Source organism: Crocuta crocuta, unplaced genomic scaffold (genome assembly GCF_008692635.1).
Source record: "Crocuta crocuta isolate KB4526 unplaced genomic scaffold, BGI_CrCroc_1.0 scaffold2720, whole genome shotgun sequence".
NCBI lineage: Eukaryota > Metazoa > Chordata > Mammalia > Carnivora > Hyaenidae > Crocuta > Crocuta crocuta.
This window is the reverse complement of record NW_027531055.1, coordinates 117,610-136,297: the sequence shown is the minus strand read 5'-3', so window position 1 is coordinate 136,297 and position 18,688 is coordinate 117,610. Positions and strand designations below refer to the sequence as shown.

Sequence of the window (18,688 nt, the reverse complement as noted above, 5' to 3'; positions counted from 1 at the left end):
TGTCCCTCTGCAGGGCCCCCCCCCCAGGGGACAGGTGGAGCACCCCCTACCTCCCAGTCAGGAAGGCCGGTTTCTGCTGCGTCCGGGCCCGTGCGGCACGGGTGGGTGGTGACTCCGTGGGCCTCCGGCTGAGGGCCAGGGACCACAGCCAGCCTGTGGGCTCGGCCACGGCCGTGCAGGCATGCAGGGTGGAAAGTCCCTGGCTGGCCCGGAGAGCCCCGGAAAGTCCCTGAGAGGGTGGGTTTGGTCATGTGGGAGGGCGGGCGCTGCTCTGGGACACTGGGCCTGGCCTTTGGTAAACCCTGTCCCCGGCTGTGAGCGTCACGGGTCTGGGTGAGATCAAGGCCTCTGTGCGCACCCGCCCTCCCCTCGGAGCCAGCTCACTGCCCTTTGCGGTACAGGGAGCGGTGGTGTTGTGAAGTGTTGGCACCGTGGCCGGGCTGTTTGGAGAGTCCCGGTTAGCCTTTGAACGTGTTTGTCCCTTGCAATAATGTCTGGTATTTTCTAAGAACCCAGCAATTGGAAACCCCGGTTCAGAGATGTTTGCAGAGCGCCTGTCAGGTGCTGAGGGCGCCCGCGTGCACAGCCCCAGGGCCGGGGGTCGGAGGGGTCTCTCTTCCAGTGAGCGGGTGTAGGAGCCTGGGGCTGAAGGTGGGGGAGGGGCCGGCTGGCAGGTGGGAGGCTCTCCACAGAGGGCTGGAGGGGGGCCAGGGGCCCTGGAGGTCGCAGTTGAAAGGTGAGGTCAGGTCAGGTCTGAGTGGCCATGAGGGTGGTCCCTCTGATCCCCTGTGAATGCCTGCTCCGGAGTGACCCCGGGGCTACTGGAATTCAGCTGTGCCCAGGGCGGCTGTCAGCAGGGGGCTTCGCGCCCTCATGCCTCTGGGTGGGGCCAGCTTGCGCTGTGCTTCTCTTGGGGACCTTCATACCGTGTCCCCAATATTACGTGTTAGCGCTCTTAATGAAATCCAAACACCTCAACTGTGGCCGCTGTAAGTTTTCCACTCTGAGCCCTGGTCATTACTGGGATTTCCACTTGGTTCATGTTTCCAGCGTACCTGGTGTGGCCTGGGTCTTGTCTGTTGTTGGGTCGTGGTGGGGTATGTGGCGTCCACTGCCAGAGCCCCAGGGACCCTGCGGCAAGGGCTGGGGGGGGGGGGGGGGGCCGGCCCTGTGCCCAGCCGGGAGCCGTCGAGCAGCTGGGGGCAGGGGTCGGAGGGTCTGAATGAATAGAGATAGTATTATGCCTTCTAAGCATAGTACCGGACACAGGCGCGAGTACCCAGGCTTCGTGCAGCCGGGCGGGTCACCACGTGTCCTTACAGGCGAGGACCTTCCCTGGCAGTGTGTGGGGTGCTCTGTTGGGATGCCCTGGGGTCACCAGGGAGGCTGGCTGGGAAGGTGGCATTTGGTCTGGGGTGTGTCCCCGTGGGAGGTCAAAGGACAAGGGTGCCTGCTCTGGGAGGCTGGTGACGTGGGGTCCCGTGAGGGGGTGTGGCCACCACTGGATGTGACATCCGAAGTCTCCACGCCGTGCGGGAAGGACGCCGCATGTGTTCTCGTCCCTGGGGCTCACCTGTGACCCCCGCTCCCTCCGCACATGCAGGGCTTTGGCCCCAACAGCCAGGTCCCTGGCACGGGACGGGGACATGAGCACCGTGTGCCCCACGCAGAGAGAGCAGGTCACAGGCACCCTGCTCCCGGGCCAGGGAAGGCCCGGACACCCAGTCCCTCAGGCGGGCATCGCGGCCCCAGGCTGCCCCAGCCCGAACCTTGGCGGAGTGGCCGAGTCCCAGGGGGAGGGCCTCCTCCTGCTCCGACTGGTCTAGAACTTTCCCCTCACAGCGACCTCCACCTCCTTCCAGTTTGGCCTCGTGTGTCCTAAAACTTAACACCATGCTGAGTGAGATCAGCCAGTCACAGGGGACACGCTCTTTAGAAGTGGACACCCTNNTCGGGCCGTGCGTCACAGGACAGAGTCCAGTCTGGGAAGATGAATGCTTTCTGGGAACACACTCACAATAGCGTGACTGTGTTCTACGCCCTTAAAAGTGGTTAAGGTGGTAAATTTTGTGTAGTGTGTGTTTTAACACAATAAAAAGTACAGCAAACAAACCTTGAGCTCCCTGTCTCTCTGCCTGGTGCCCCTTTGCTGTTCCCCCTGCAGGGCGTGCCAGGCTGGGCAGGGACCAGTGTCCTGGGGGCACTCCTGCCTCTCCCACCTCTTCCTCCGCCACCTTCCTGGCCTCTGCCCCCAAGCCCCTCCCACGGCATTGTCCTGAGGTTAGGCTGGGTTCTGACCCATTTCTGCTCTCCCCTGCACACGGCTCTGTGGCTTCAGGGGGGACAGCACGTCCCGCCCTCCTCACTGCACCTTCCTCCTGCGTGCCGGAGGACTCCAGGCCGGGCCCTGCCTCCTTGGGTCAGCACGCGCCCTCCCTGGTCCACTGCCTGTGGGCTGTCAGTGCAGGTGTGGGGTGCCGGGTGGGCTCCCCGTCCCTCTCGGCTCGGTCTCGCCCTGTGGCCCGTCCTCCCAGCACGTGGGCGCTCGTCACTCCTGGGCCTGCTGTCCGCTGAGGACCTGTCCCGCTCAGGCCTGGCCGCCCTGCACCCAGCAGGCTTTGTCCCTCCGCCCGCCCGGCCCTGGGCTCTGCGGCCCTCCTCACTCTGGCCAGTGGTCCTGTCGTCCCTGAATGTCAGCCCGGAGCGTCAGTAGGCCGGGATGTCCCTGGGCTGTCCTGCGGGTGGGGTGCAGCCAGCTAGACCGGGGTCCTCCCGTCTCACCTGGAGCACAGGTGTCGGGGTGGCACCCTGGCCTGGTGATGCTTGTGGGGCCGGCGTGGGGCCCGGCGGCCCAGCAGCGGAGCCCGGCTGGAGCCCCCGCTGGGACGGCCGGCTGTGTGCACACGGTGTCCGCCGTGAGCTCCACTGACACCGTGCTCCCTTTGTTGCCAGAGCTGCCACGAAGGACACTGCCCCTTCATGCTGACCGAGTGCCCGGCGTGCAGAGGCCTGGTCCGCCTCGGGGAGAAGGAGCGGCACTCGGAGCAGGAGTGTCCGGAGAGGAGCCTCAGCTGCCGGCACTGCCGGGCGCCCTGCTGCTGGGCCGGCCTGCAGGTGAGGGGGGCGGGCAGGGCTCCCCGCACTCCCCGAGCCCCCCGCTGCGCCTGCCAGCCCGCCATCGCAGCCAGTTTGGTGTTTGTGCTACGTCTCAGCAGCCCGTTGCTCGCAGCCTGTTGGGTGGAAGGTTCCTGGTGGGAGCTCGGGTGGATCTGAAGGCAAAGCCAAGTTGTTTTAAAAACCTGATTTGTTTTAGAAAAACTCACGCCCAGAGTGAGCCGCAGCGCCAGGCTCCTGCCACCCTCACTGGTGTGTGTCTGTGTCCCCCATGCGCCGGGCGGCACCAGGTTCCCCTGCTTACTAGAGAGACCCAGGCTTTGCGTCCTGTCTTCTGAAAACTCTCGAGAATGTGTTTCTGAGCACATTTTTTAGAGAGCCGTGTGTGTCGCTGTCACTTCTGAGCCTTAATGGCGACTCCCCATCAGCCCCAGCTCACTGGGTGCCCATGTTCCCTGACGTTTTATTTGTCAGGATCGGGGTCCGGACGGTCCTCACGCTGCATCTCGATGCTGTGTCCACGAGGTCTCTTCATCTTCAGTGGCACTTGGCGGGGGCTTTTTATTTTTTTTTGGCCGCTGTTGCTCGTGTGTCCTTGCCGCACCCTCAGGCCCCTGTCCTTACCGCACCTGTCCAGGGGCCCAAGTGCGTCCGCTCACAGGGGGCATCCAGCCGCTCACAGGGCTGGGGTCACAAAGTCCCACCAGCTGTACTCCTCAGTGACCAGGTTTCAGTTTAGGTGACCAGCAGCAGTGCTCTGCCCTGGTCACCGTGGATGGCTTGTCCTTGCACAGCCCCGAGCTGCCAGATGGAGAAGAGGGGGTGCGGATCTGACGCTTCCGAGTGACATTTGCGAGTGCCTGTGGGAGCCACCCTGTTAGGGGCTTCAGGGGAGCCATGGTCCCGGAACGGGGCGGCGAGGTGGCATGGGTGACCTTGCGCACGCCCCAGCTTCTGACCGCTGTCTTTCAGGCACACCACGAAGTCTGCCCCAAGTTCCCCCTGACATGTGACGGCTGTGGCAAGAAGAAGATCTCCCGGGAGAAAGTAAGTGGCTTGCCGGCTTCCGGGCGCCTGCGAGGACACGGGGGCCGTGTGTGGGGTGGGGGGTGCCCTGTGCTCAGCAGCCGTCTGTGGGCTGCTCTTTGTTGCGCTTCCCACAATGGAAGTGACCTGGCCTGGGAGAAGTCGCATGCGCCTGAGATCCCGGCCGCTGCTCTGCCTCACCCCTGCGCGCACGCCGACCTGAGTCCAGAGCCCTGCGGGACCGGGAGCAGGAGAGAACGCGCTATGGGTTCATATGGACAGTTGAGTTCGGATTTTTGCCGGATCCCGTGTTCTTGGCTCTTGTTGAGGCGGCCCAGGTGTGCTGCCCCGGCCCGCAGCTGCTTCCACGGTGCGTGGGCGGCCTTGTTTCTGGGGGGACGCGCATACAGGCCCCTGCTCCGTGGTCCTAGGAGGCAAGCTTAGTGCTGAGCGGCCGTCTGCCTGTGCTTCTGAGCCTGAGGTTGTCCTGTACAACCAGAGTCGTCTGAGAGTTCTGTGAAATGGTCACATGGGTGCCAAGTGCAGGGAGAGCCTGGTGACGGGCCAGGCCCAGGCCCCACTGCAGGCGCTGTGACAGGCCGTCAGGGTCTCGCCAGACCCACACAGTGGCTGTAAATAGGGGCCCGGGACTTCCAGTTTCCATCTCTCCAGTCATGAGGCACGTTGAGGGCCATTGCTCAGGGCTCGCCAGCATCTCTTACCAGGAACATTCATGGTTCCTGCCCACTTCTCTGGAGAGGGGAGACTCCATCCTGCTTTGCTCTGTGTTTGGCCCCTAAGTGTCCGTGGTGGCTTGGGCCACAGCCCCCTTTTCTTTTACTTAAAGCTTTGTCTGTTTCCATCTGGCATTTGTAGTCCTGACGGTCTCTCTGTTCCATGGCCCTGGCAGGTGGAGGCGGAGGGACCACTTGCCCTTGCCCCCCCGCCTCCCACGAGAGCTCCCGGTCACTCTTGTCTTTGCTGGCGGAACGTGCTGCCCGCATTGGTGCCCAGTGTGTGTGCAGCTGGGCTCTCTGGGTTCTGCACCTGTTGGTCTGTGCTGTCACGTGACAGCCTTGCACCGGGTCAGTGGTGGGCGTCTGACCCCTCCCTCCCCACCCCCCCCACCCTGGGTCAGGGCAGCCCCTCCTCGCTCGCAAGGTCCCGGGGCAGGGGGGGCCTCGGACACAACGCATCCTACGAGCTGTGGTGGAGAGATGGGGCGCAGGGGCCTAAGCGCGTGTCTGGAGCCCTTGGCCTGCACCCACCTGCCTGCATTGACACCCGCAGGCCACGCGTGTGCGTGTGTGTGTGCACACCTGCGGCAGGTTGTTGGGTCTTGTTCGGCCTGAGGCTGCAGCGGCCGGGCTTACGGAGTTGGGGCAGGGGTGGGGAGGAGAGAGTGAGGACTGATGGCATCCGGCCTTCTAGTTCCAGGACCACGTGCGGGCGTGTGGCAAATGCCGAGTCCCATGCAGGTTCCACACCGTCGGCTGCCCCGAGATGGTGAGTCCCGTTGGCCGTGGGTCCGCTGGGGCTGGGCAGGTGCCCGTCGATCCTCGTGGGAGCTCCCTGGTTCCCAAGTGGGCGGACCTGCCGGAGCGTGCCACGTGCCCTCTTCCCGAACGCAGCCTCTGCTGAGTCCCCAGCCTGGCCTCCCACTTTCCCTCCCATGTTCTGCTGCCTCGGCCGCCAGGCGTCCCGGCCTCCGTCTCTGCCTCCCTCTGCTGAAAATGCCAAGCGTCTGTACCTCCCAGAGGTCTGGTGGGCACCTGAGGCCTCGGCTGCCCACCGTCACTTGTCCCCCTCTGTCCTGTCTTTGTGCCTTCCCCACGAGAGTACCTCGTGTCGCCTGCAGACAGGTCCTGGACCCCCCTGCCTCCCCTTCCCTCCATGGCTGTGTGGCCGTGGCTGCCTCTCATGTCGTGTCTGCACCAGTCACTGGCGTGGCTGCCCTTGAGCACACTGACCTGTGCCAACCTCAGGACCTTGAACTGTGCGGCTCGCTCAGGCCCGGGCAGGCCTCTGTCCACCTGGCGGCTACTCCTTTCCGGGACCCTGCTCTGTGCCCAGGGGCCAGGAGTGTGCGGCCGCCTGGGGAGCAGCCAGGGGTCTGCTCCTCAGAAGGCTTCAGCGCTGGTGGCCCTGGCTCTGCTGTCACCCGGTGCCCGGACGTTTGGTCTCAGGCATCACTTCCTGCCGTTGCTCATCCTGTGGTGACATGGTGCTGGTCTGTCCCCACGTGGCCCGGGCCCGGCCCTGCAGCCGCAGCCTGCCCGGTGGCCACACTGAGGTTCCGGCTGAGGGCGCATGTTGTGTTGAGCATGTTGAGCTTGACCTGACCCTGACCTGCGGCCTCGCACACGCCCCCTGGGCTGGCGGGGCGTCCGGTCAGCGCCGCTGGGGAGCTGCTACCTGGGCCCCGTGCCTCACGGGGTCTGTTCATTCTTTTTCCCTTGGTGTTTTGAGAGCATTTAACGTTTTGTAATTTGTTGTGAAGTGTTAGGAGAAGTTGGCTGTAAAGTCGGACCCGTACGATAAAGACGATTTGAAGAAGCGTAGCTTTACCGGCCCCCCCACCCCGGGCGACTTTTCAACCGAGTCTTTTTTCCCGTGACTTCAAATACAAGCAGTTTACTAGAGAGGGTTGTATTTTTGAAAAACGTTGGCACCGGACAGTGACAGGTGACGTGCTGGCAGGTGACTGACTCGGAGGCGTCACAGCGTCACTGCACCATGTGGCACGTCCGTGGGGCTCTGGGTCAGAGCTGAGCGCGGGAGCCTCCCGCCTTCTCCCTGCAGGTGGAGAGTGAGAAGCAGCAGCAGCACGAGGCGCAGTGGCTGCGGGAGCACCTGGCCCTGCTGCTGGGTGGCCTCCTGGAGGCCAAGCACCTGTCAGCAGCTGACGGCCGCCTCCGGGGCCCAGGCGGGGGCTGCGAAGCTGGCACACCGCACCCCGAGGCGGAGCTCTCCAAGGCTGCGGAGCTCCGGCAGCGGTGCGAGGCCCTGGAGAGGAAGACGGCCACCTTCGAGAACATCGTCTGCGTCCTGAACCGGGAGGTGGAGAGGGTGGCCATGACCGCCGAGGCCTGTGGCCGGCAGCACCGCCTGGACCAGGACAGGATCGAGGCCCTGAGTAACAAGGTCTGGCCCTGGGACGCCCAGGGCACCGCGGGGCCTCACAGTTGGGATTTCAAGAATGGCACCTGATTCCTAGCCTGGTGTTCTTCCTGCTTTTGCCTCCCCTGTGTCTGAGCAGAGCCCCTCTTGGGCCTGTGGGTCACACAAGTGTGTTTCCTGACACTGAGCTCTTGAACTTTGGGCACAGGTGGGGTTGGGGCTTAAGGTGTTGTGGTGACAGAGCTCCCTTAAGAGCTGAGACCAGGGACGCCTCGGGCACTGGGAGTGGCCGTCCTGCCTGAAGGCAGTAGAGAGGTGGGCGTGGGGACGCCTCCCTGAGTGCTGTCCTGCGACATGCAAGGTGGCGGCGTCCGGGGCGCCTCCTGCCGCCTCCCTCACAGGGCTGCGCGTGCCCCCAGGTGCAGCAGCTGGAGAGGAGCATCGGCCTGAAGGACCTGGCGATGGCCGAGCTGGAGCAGAAGGTCCACGAGATGGAGGCGTCCACCTTCGACGGCGTGTTCATCTGGAAGATCTCCGACTTCGCCAGGAAGCGCCAAGAAGCTGTGGCCGGCCGTACGCCGGCCATCTTCTCCCCAGGTGCTGTTCTGGAACACGCTCTCAGAGCTGCTGGTGTCCCAGCTGCTTGCGCACCCTCGGCCTGAGGGCTCCTGCTACCCTGGCAGTGCCTCCCTGGGCGGGTAAGGGGTGGATGGGTGGCCACCTGGGCTGGGACACGCCCCACAACGGGACCTCGGGCGGGTGCTCGCAGTGGTTTCGTCCAGAAGGTGCCGCGTGGTCCCTTTTCTGCCAGGGACACACATGGCCCCCCGGCCCTTCCTTCAGAGCACGGCCCCCACCGTCCACCCACCGGAGAAGCCCCTGCATGCGCATCCTTTACCATTTACTTTGGCAAAACTGCTGCTGTGATCGCGTGTTCAGAGCCCGGACCAAGTCAGGGGTGGTGCCTACGGTCGCTGTCTCCTTGTGGACCCCGATGCCACTCACACTCGGTCCTCCTGGCTGGGACGGGCGGCTGCCATATGGGGAGCGGCAGTGTGGCAGTGTGGAGGACTGGGTGTGAGCTCTGGCAGCCAAGGGAGAGTGGCTTCCTGGGCCGTGAGGAGGAACGCGGCTAGGGCCGCTCCTGGGGGTGCCCGGGCTCCTGCATGTCTCTGGCACTGTGCTGGATTCGGGGACGTCGCCTCTGGCTTGCCCCCAGGGGCTCCCCAACTGAGCCCCCGCCTCAGGTCTGTCTACGGCCTTTCGACCAGAGCCACCCCTGAACTTCACGGCTGGTTCCGTTTTGGGGTTGCATTTATAGTTTTTAGAAGTGTTCTTTCTTTCTTTCTTTCTTTTTTTACGTTTGTTTATTTTTGGGAGCCTGCGCGTGAGTAGGGGTGCGGAGAGGGGGGACAGAGGATGTGAAGCGGGCTCTGCGCTGAGAGCAGCGAGCCTGATGCGGGGCTCCCATGCACGAACTGTGAGATCGTGACCTGAGCCAAAATTAAGACTTGGACGCTCAACCAACCGAACCTGCCAGGCACCCCTAAAAACACTTTTTCTAATGAGCTGTTTTTCTTTGGGGTATTTGTTCTCACCAGGAAGGTGTGTGCTCTGAGGAGAAGCATGTGTCCCTGGACTTGGGCATTGTCCATCTGTCTCTGTTTCTTGCGGGGGGCGCCGTGAACACAAGCGCTCAGCCTGCTTCACTGACTCCCCCCTCCCCCCCCCAGCCTTCTACACGAGCAGGTACGGCTACAAGATGTGTCTGCGCATCTACCTGAACGGGGACGGCACCGGGCGTGGGACACACCTGTCTCTCTTCTTTGTGGTGATGAAGGGCCCCAACGATGCCCTCCTGCGGTGGCCCTTCAACCAAAAGGTGTGTGAGGCTGTCCCAGCGGCTGCTGTGGGGGCCCCACTGGGTGGAGGGGCTGTCAGGATGGGCCTTCCGGCGCCTGGGCCTGGGGGCCCCACGGGGCTCCGTCGCTGCAGTGGAGCTGGGGCGCCACCCCAGTGGCTCCAGGGCTTCCGGCCACTTGGGGCTATTGGCTGCAGACACTGCCTCAGGGCTGGTTTCAGAGGAAGGGTCACGGCTAGAGAGCCCGTACCCGACGCTCTCACATGATACTTGGGTTGAGGGATTGGAGGTGTCGGTGCTGTTGCCCTTGCCTTTCGCTGTGCTGGGGCAGCCCCATGGTCTTCCTGGTGGAGGCGGCAGCACACCTGAGAAGTGCTGTTCCTCGGGGAGGGCAGCGGGTGTTCTGTGAGCCCCTCTGGTAAGGAAACGTTTGTCCCGTGAACACGACGAGAAAAGGAACCAACAGATGCAGCTCCGTGGCCCTGACTGCAGCCTCGGATCCCAGGGGTTGATGGACAGAAAGTGCCGGAATGCAGATCACCCAGATGGGGCTGACACCCGGTGGTGGGAGGGGTGGGGGGGTGGAGAGCGTGACTCCGTGTTGTCCCTCTGCGGGGCACTCTCCCCCCAGGTGACCTTAATGCTGCTTGACCAGAACAACCGAGAGCACGTGATCGACGCCTTTAGACCCGACGTGACCTCGTCCTCTTTCCAGAGGCCGGTCAGTGACATGAACATCGCGAGTGGCTGCCCCCTCTTCTGCCCTGTTTCCAAGATGGAGGCTAAGAATTCCTACGTGCGCGATGACGCCATCTTCATCAAGGCCATTGTGGACCTGACGGGGCTCTAGCCGCCTCCCCCCAGGGTCATGGGTCAGGAACAACTGGGCCTGGTGGCTCACTGTGGGTGGACGCCTGCCGCCATCGTGGCCCTCCGGGATGGAGCCGCCTCCTGGGAGAGGCCGCTCAGCCCAGGCCGCGTGGGGTGGCCTGCGGGCCGGTCGGTGCCTCTGAGGGCTGTCCGTGTAGGCTCTCGGGGCAGAGCGAGTGGAGGGGCAGGGTGGGCTGGCACTGTGTCCTGCCCTTTGGCCCCCGGAGAGAAGGGACACTCTCGGGTTTGGCCACCGCTCTGAGGAGAAACCCTGCCATGCGGGCCTGGCCAGGCCAGCGCGCAGGGAGGGCGTCTGTGTCCTCAGGGCCTCCTGTCGGCCGCCCCTGTGGTGAGTGTGGGGTGCACTTTGGGCGCTGCCGTGAGACGTGGTGCGGTAGCTGCCCCATTGGGCTGCGGAGGAGTCGTTATTAAAGTGTTAAATCTCTGTGGTGAGTGGTGTCCATTTGGCTTTGGTGGCAGTGACCACGGGCGCCTCCTGGCGCTCTGCCCTCCCGCAGTCCCCTCCCCAGAAGTGCCCTGTCCCTGCCTGCGTCACCAAGTCCCTGAGCAGTTACGTGGGTTCCCTACACTCCAAGCACGTGCCTGCAGGCCTTGCTGAAGCCAGCCATTCTCCTTTCTGGAATGTTCTTTGCTGGACAGCTCCTCCTCCCTCAGGACTCCCCAGGGTCTGCTTTGAGAGCAGGTCCATGTGTGACCCCGCCCCTCCCCGCAGGGATCTCTGATCCTGGAAGGGTGGCCGGTAGCTTTTGCATTTGGGGGTCCGACAAGCGGGTCTTCTCCAGAATCAGGTGTCTCCTCCCGTCGGCAGCCAGCGGTCCTAGCGCCCAGCTGCAGGCTTGAGCCTCTGCTCCCCCCGGGGCAGGGCCAAGGCCACGTGGGCTGCAGCCCTGGGGCAGACTCTGGGGTCCGGGCCGCTCGCTGTGTGCACCTGGGCGCTTCCCGAAGGCCAGGCTGGGGCTGCCGGCGGCCTTCGTGGAGACCCCATGACACATCTGACTGCCCCTGCCGCCTGCTGGGAAGTGACCCCCCACGAGCGCTGAGCATAAAGACCGCAGCGCCTGTGGCTGCCTCCTAGGACGGAGCACGGTGGTGGTGAAACGTCGCAGAAAAGCTGACGACCTGAGGCCTTTCCCGCCGTGCTCTCCGGGGCGGCGTCAGACGGGACCTCAGCGCTGGCTTCGCCGTGAGCCTCCCGCCCGCAGCCGGTGCTCATTGCTGCCGCCTGCTCGCCCCGCCGCCCGCGTCCCGGTGCTGCCGTGCCCAGCTCCCCAGCCGGGCTGTGGTGGCGCAAGGCCCGAGGGCCGGGCTGGGCTCACTGCTGCAGCAGAGGGGGCATCGCCCGCCGGCCCGCGTCCCGTTGCCTGCTGGGCTGTCCGTCTCGTTTCCTCCCGGTTGGCAGGAGCCCCTGATGCTCCTGGACGCTGGTCGTTAATCGTGTCAGAACCGTGTTTGCGACGGGAGCCCAAGGAGTAGCATTTTCCTTGGTGAACCGTGTTCCTGGCCAGCTAATTCAGGAAGTCCTAAGTTTCCCCGAGGAAACACTTGTGTATTTCTTCGGATGGTTTTTAAAGCTTTGTTTTCAACACTTTGGGATTTTACTTCGGGAATTTGTGTAGGGGGAGTGTGCATACATTTTTATATTCCGTTAGGCCAGTTGGGTTAAACCAAGTACGTTAGTGAGTTTACTTTTCTATAAAACAGAACCATAAGACAACAGGATGGGAAAGGCTTTTGCCCACAGGGACAAGGTGAGGGAGGAGTTCTTAGCAGAAGAAACAGGTGAGCCGGTTTTGGAAGGGGGACGGGACGGCAGGTGGGGGATGGCCCGCGGGCAGAGGGGGGCCCTGTGAGGGTGCCTGCTCACCGGGGGCCCCAGGGTGCGGGTCTGGACAGCTTGCTGGAGGAGCTCAGGACCAGGAGAGGGGGGCTTTGGAGGAAGCGGGTACAAGTGTGCGCCAGACTGAGGGCGCCAGCACTGGGGACGCACTCCTGCGGGGAGACTGGGGCCCCCTGGGGAAAGCACGTGCTCTAGAGAGACAGCCGAGAGGCCCGGCCCCGTCCCTCGTCCCTCAGCGGCCTTCCGTGTCTGGTGTTGGGGCGCCCCCTGCCCTGCCCCTGGCGAGCACGCAGTTTTCTGCCTCGGGGACTGCTGTGCTGGACACGCCCCCACGTGCGACTGTGCACACGGCCTTCACGTCGGCTTGGGTGTGAAGCTGCCAGGTTCTGGGGCAGGAATCAGGACTTCCTTTCTTTCTAAGGCTGAAAGACCCCATGTACAGACAGACCACCTTCATTGATTTGTCTGTTAATGGACCAACCTTCGGGCTGTCCCCGCGTTGGCTGTCGCGCGCCACGCTGCCGTGAGCGTCGTGTGTGGCACGCGTGTGGACGCGGCCATTGCTCCTGGACGAGACCTGACGGCGGAAAGGGCTGCGTGTTGACCTGTTTGAAGAACTGTCCGGAAACCCGACACGCCCCGTGGCGCGGTTTCCACTTACGCCTTCATTTCACCTCCTGCTCCTTCCACGGCCTTTAGAATTTCGAAGCCTTGCTAGTTTTTAATACAAAAAGTATTTATTAAGAAAACACCAGTAGCGGCCACGGCACTGGGTGTGTGGCTTTGGCTCACAGTCGCGTTGTGCCCGCCTGTGTCCCGTCTTCAGATGCTGGCGGCCGCGCCGTCCCGAGGGCCTGACTTCCCACATCCAGGTGTGTTTTGATGCCGGCTGTCTCGGGTTGGAATCGGGGTTGATGGTTCTTGTTTGTGTGCGCTTGGAGGCCCACACCTGGCCAGGTCAAGTGCGCTTGCTGCAGGTCGGTTTGGGGAAACCGCACTCTTCTCTCTAATGGCTTTTTCGCTTGCCATATGGTAAGGCTGGTTTTCTGCGTGTTTTGGGCGCAGCTCCGTCCATCTTCACACACACACGGATTGATGGTCAGAGTATGGAAGAGCGCCAACATCCCTGTGGACCCGGCCCTGTGACTCCGCAGCCCCTGCCCTGCCCTCTGTCACTGTGGATTGGCCGAGGGTGCCGTCGTCGGGACGTGGCAGTGTGGAACCTTCGGAGGCTGGTTCTGCTCAGCGGAACGAGTGCCTTGGCAATTCAGGATGTTGTGTGGATCCGAGATTTGTCTTTTTCTCGGTGGGAGGGGCCGAGAACTCCAGTGCTCAGACGACCCATTTGTGTGAACATGCAGCTGTTGGGAGTGTGGGTGGTTTCCAGATCTCTGCGGTCCCGCAGAGAGCCATGCGCGCCGCACACGGGCTGCCGAGGAGCCCATTTCCGGCGTCCCTGGGGGCCCATGTGGCTGTTGTAAAAGACTTTTGAGGTTTTGGTTTGCAGTCGTGTATCCCTAGTGTTTAGAAACGCGGTTGATTCAGGGATGTCGGCTTTATTTCCCATAAGCTCGATAAACGCTCTCAGTGGTGCCGAGGGTTGTTAAATTGTGTGTTTTTGTAGCTTCTGGGGGATTTTTCACATCAACAGCCATGGCGTCTGTAAGGACTATTGTGTTCTCTTCCAGTCAGTGTGCCCTTCGCTCCTCTCGCCCCCTGGGACCCCCTGCAGAGCCCGCCGCTGGGAGATGGAGCCTGGCTGGGTACGGGCAGGAGCTGCCCTGGCCGCCTTCCGCTCTTGGGAAGGCTCCCTCTTCTGCCGCCAGGCACAGCGTGTCCTGCGGACCGGAGCGATGCCTCGGGCAGGCCGCGCCAGCTCCCGTCCGCTGCTCCTGCTTCGCTGAGAACTGAAACGTGACTTGGATGCTCGTGAAATGCTCTTTCTACGGCAAGTGCTGCGTGCAAGTGTTTTCTTCCCTGCTGTTGCTGTAGGAGTGTACGTTGACTGGCCCCTAGTGTGGAAGCAGCCTCTACTTCTAGATTAAATCCCACTGGGCTGCAGCAGGCTGTTCATTTTATGTGTGTCTGGATTTGGTTTAATCTCGATTCTGCATCTCTGTCTGCCAGGGGTGTTGATCCGGAACCGTCCTGTTTGTTGTGTCCAGTTTTGGCGTCGGGGGGGTGGTGGTGCAGGAAGGAGTTTAGAAGCGCTGACCTGTGCTGAGGTTTGAGGTTTGTTCTGTGACTCGGGCTGCGGACTGTCGTGGCAGATCCTCCACATCCACCAAGAACGTTCTCTGCAGCTCAGTTAAACCTAGTGGTGCCTCTTAGAGGTTGAATTCTATCTCCCCCCAAAAGACATATTGAGTCCCCCCGTAACTCAGATTGTGACCTTATTTGGAAATGAGGTCTTTGCAGTGATAATCAGCTAAAAATGAGACATAGGGGAGGCTCAGTGCAGTATGACGGGCAGCCTTATAAAAAGGGGAGGTTGGGGGCGCCTGGGGGGCTTGGTCGGTTAGGCGTCCGACTTCGGATCAGGTCATGACGTCACGGATCGTGGGTCCCAGCCCCATGTCAGGTTCTGTGCTGTCAGCGTGGAACTTGCTTGGGATTGTCTCTCTGCCCTCCCCCACTTTCTCTCTCAAAATTTGAAAAAAAAAATTCTTTAATAAAAAAAGGGATGGAGAGGCTTGGACACAGACACACAGAGGGACGGTGGTGGGAAGGGACCCGGGGGGCTGCAGGGTCAACAGACAGGACACCGAAGATGGCCGCCCACCCCCGGCCCAGCAGCTGGAAGAGGTGCAGGGGGTCCCCCCACAGCGAGCACGCGGACTTGTGGCCCCCAGAACTGACAGGCCGCTCCCCGGGGCGGGGTTCCAGTCACAGTAGCCGGGGAGGCGCGCACGGCGGCCGGTTCGGCCCCTCCTCCCCGTTCCCCCCCCTTGCTCGGCCCATGTCAGGCTCTCGTGTGAGCTACGCACACGCGCGCATCCAGGAACGTCTTTCACCCATGGGCGGCTTCCATCGTTCCCGGGGGAGGCTCGCTGTCCCTGAAGTGCCCCCTCTGTGGGGGCCCGTGTCGCTGGTTGGGTCTCCTTGGCGGAGGGCTCGCGGGGATTGCGCTTTCCCGTCATCCTCTTGCGTCCCGCACCCCGACAGCGTGTTTGGAGAGCTCGGCGAGCGGCGGCAGGGCTTGTGTCTGGGGGTTTCCCTTGGACAGTGATGTAATTTTACCACTGTGCTCGGGTAGGGGGGCGCCACCCTGACGCTGCTGTACATCGGTCCTCTGTCGCTCCGCTTCTTCTCTCCTGCCTAGAAGGAGTGTTTGAGTCCATCTGTGTGGTTACGGGTCTCTCCACGTAGTAGTTTTAGTGGTGGTTCTGAGGACCACAACACACTGGGTTTCCTTTTTATGTTTATTTGAGAGAGAGCGCGCGAGAGAGCGAGCCAGCTCGGGAGGAGCAGAGAGAGAGGGAGAGAGAACCCCAAGCAGGCTCCATGCTGTCAGCGCAGAGCCCTACGAAGTCTCCATCCCACGAACCGTGAGACCGTGACCTGAGCCAAAACCCGAGAGCCAGACGCTCAAGCGACTGAGCCCACAGGCGCCGCACGACACACTCCGCTCCTAAGGGTTTACTCAGAGTCGACAGTTTGCACCGTGACTGGAGTGTGGGCACCTTCCCCCCCGGGGTTCTGTCCCACCGTGGGACACCTGCCGGGACCGAAAGCCCCCACCAGGCAACATCACTGCCTGCCTTTCGCCGTCAGACACGTCTTGGAGACCCCAAGGGGACAGGGCTGGCGCTGCATCAGTGCCCTCGTTGCTGGCGGCCCAGCCCGTTCTGATGCCATTTCTCTCTTGTCAGAGAAGCTTCCATCGCTGGCTACAGAGTCGTCTCATTTTCTTCCATTCGAGAACTTACTTCCCCTGTATTCATGAAGGACGTTTCACGGGACAGGGCATTTCGGGCGGCAACTTTCCGTCTTTAACCGTGTCGAGCTGCCCCGCGCGGCCCCCAGAACTGCGGGTGGGGGGGGCCCGGTGCGGGCGCCGTCCTTCCCCACCAGTCAGGGTTGGCTTGTGTTCGGTTTTCAGCAGCTCGGGGACAGGTGTCTGGGCGGGACGTCTTCGGCTTTATCCTGTTTTGGATTCGCTTGGCTTCTTGAATCCGTGGGCGTGCGTCCCCCGCCACACGGGAGGTTTGCAGCTCCTACTTCCCAGGCCCCCCCTCCTTTCCCCTCGAGCCCCCACGACACACGCAGACCTTTAGTTCTGTGCCCAGGTCCTCGCGGCCCCAGTCTTCCCCCGATCGATTTCCTTCTCTGTTCAGGGTGTCTCACTTCTGGTGGCCTGTCGTCAGTCAGGTTCATGGACTCTTCTGTCGTCTCCATTCTGCCAGTCAGTCCGTCCAGTGAGTTTTAACATTTTGGTTCTTTGGATTTTCAGTCCTGACGCTTCCATTTGGCTCCTTTCTAGCCTGTTTCTTTCCTGAGACTCCCTATCTTCCGTCTCTCGCAAAACGTTTGTGGTTCCTCGTTTGAGCGTTTGTACGACTGCTGCTTTACAGTCTGCGTCAGATCATCAGTGCCTGTGCTTCTCACCCTTGGCATCTGCTGAAGGTCTTTTCCTCTGAGGTGACCTCTCGATGGTTCTTTGCAGCCCAAGGAATTGTGGGTTACGTCGTGAACATCTTCAACGTCACTTGAGCGGGTCTGGGTGTCGTCTGGTCCCGGGCGACCGGGGGTCCTCTGCTCCACGGGCCCGCGCCCGCTGCAGTCGGTGGCCCGGCCCAGGCTCTTTGAACCCCGGTCCTTTGGCCGGGATTGGGCGAGCTGCAGGCTCCTGCGTCTGGTCTGCGGCCCGAAGGTCAGCCTTAGCGGTCACAGCCACCTCCTCCTCCTCCACTTAGTGGCCGTAACCTCCCTGTCGCCTGGCTGCCAGCGCTGTCTGCTGCTCCAGCCGGAGGCTCGGGGCTCCTGCCACACCGCTCTGTCGTGCCCTTCCTGGGTCGGGCCGCGCCTGTCTGCACAGTGGCAGCGCACACTGAGCTCCACACCGGGGCATCCGTAGCCGCCTCGCTCGGTGCCACCGGGGGATCACCGGGGCGCAGCAGCCGAGGCGCTTCCACTCCCTGAGCCCTGGGGGCTGCTCCAGGCGCGCACTGCCCGGCCCAGACGGTTCAGAGTTCAGGCCGGGTGCGGACGCCGGGCACAGGTTCTGCTCTGGCCCCCTCTCCGCCTTGCCGTGGGAGGGCTGGCCCGCGTGCCCGTGCCCTCTCACTGGGAGCCTGCCCCCCACGCCCGGAGCTGTCGTCTCCGGACCCTCGCCGGCCCGCATCCCAGGTGTGTCCACTGCTGCCCCCAGGCAGACCGCAGCTCGCGTGTCCGGGGACGTGTGTGACGACACCCTCGGGGCGTCTTCTCTCTCCGCCCCCGACCCCACTGCCCCTGGCCTTCCGCACCCACCTGCGGACCCGCCTGTCGTTTCAGGCACTCTGTCCGCTCTCCTCTGGCTCCTATGAAGTCCATGCATTTTTGTTCCGCAGGTTTTACCATTTCCGTGAGGAGGCTAACTTGGTGCATCTTAACGCCCAGAGCTGCCCGTGTCTGCGGCTCCGGGAGCGCCCGTGCACCCGCGGGGCTCGCTGGCCACTTCCCATGGCAGGAGCCTCGGGGCTTTGGCCGCTGAGCCCCGGGCGCGCACGTGCGGCTGCTCCAGGCTCCGTTGTTCAGTCCTCGCCCCCCAGCCTCCCTCCCCCGTCCGCGTGTCCCGCAGCTCTGAGATGGGTGGGTCCCTATTGCCCCCGCGGGCTGGGGCGCCCTCTCCGGCCATGCGGCCCGCGCAGCTGGACACGGGGGCCCTCTGCCTCCCCAGCCGGAGCCTCTCACGGGCCCTGGCCGGCTCTCTCCCCGCGGTGGTGCAGCCCAGCCCCAGCAGCCTCTGCTCGGCACTGCCTCTAGCCTGGAGGGACATCAGCCCCCAAGGGCCTGTAGCGTCTTCCGGGTTGTCTCCACGGCAGTGATGGCAGCCACGCACCGAGAGGCACACAGCTCAGCACAGGCTCCACGTGCAGAAGCCAGGCCCCCACCTGTCTGTCACCCGACACCCAGGACATCCTCAGGTGAATGAGTGGGTGCAGGTGAGCCCCCAAGTTGGGCCTGGATTAAGCCTGAGGGCAGGGCAGGGCCGCCTCTGCCTCACATCCGCATCCCCGCGTGCTGTGCTCGCAGAACCAGCCCCCACACCCGTGCGCTGCCTCGACTTCTGCAGCGCTCCCCTGGGTCCGGCGCTTCCCCTCATGTCTCCCTGCTGGGGGCACGTGCACATGGTGGACGTGCCCTGGCATTGTCTGCATGCTGGCGATCTCATCTGCGCAGAGACTGTGGGGCCCGGCGATCGAGGACGCAGCCTGAGCCGCACTGCCTTCCCCGACGCCTCGGGTGTCCTGCTGGCCCGCAGGCAGGCACGAGAGCCCCCGCCGACCCCACCGGGCCCCTCCTTGCACACAGAGATCGGACGGCGGTGTGCTGTTGCCAGCTGTTTATTCAGGCCCCAGACAGGTGACCAGTGACATGCAGGTTGCCTGGGCCCACGGCAGACTGACCCGCGCTGCCGGCCCTGCTGGTGCACAAACCAGTCCCCAGAGGAAATGCCGCCCCGTGCGCACGGGGCCAGCCACGGGTCATGCGTGGTGCTGGCAGGCCCGGGACCCAGGCCCTGGGGGAAAAGGGTGGGTGAAGAGTGGGGCCCCCGGCGTCCAGTGCATCCCACACCGGCCAGGAGGCGCCCCGGTGCTCAACGTCATGGCTGTGGGAGGTGTGGTGCGAGCGTG

General features: G+C 63.2%; 1 protein-coding gene across 1 annotated transcript in view; it reads left to right on the top strand.

The window, feature by feature from the left end:
- Positions 1 to 10,436, top strand: part of TRAF2 (TNF receptor associated factor 2) — a 13,557-nt gene extending 3,121 nt beyond the window's left edge. Inside the window, exons 4-10 of the mRNA XM_077771016.1 lie at positions 2,953 to 3,114; positions 4,087 to 4,161; positions 5,572 to 5,646; positions 6,943 to 7,284; positions 7,680 to 7,857; positions 8,994 to 9,142; positions 9,753 to 10,436. Of these exons, the coding sequence (XP_077627142.1) occupies positions 2,953 to 3,114; positions 4,087 to 4,161; positions 5,572 to 5,646; positions 6,943 to 7,284; positions 7,680 to 7,857; positions 8,994 to 9,142; positions 9,753 to 9,971 (1,200 nt within the window). The 3' untranslated portion in view covers positions 9,972 to 10,436. The remainder of the gene's footprint in view (positions 1 to 2,952; positions 3,115 to 4,086; positions 4,162 to 5,571; positions 5,647 to 6,942; positions 7,285 to 7,679; positions 7,858 to 8,993; positions 9,143 to 9,752) is intronic.
- The last annotated feature ends 8,252 nt before the right edge of the window (positions 10,437 to 18,688 follow it).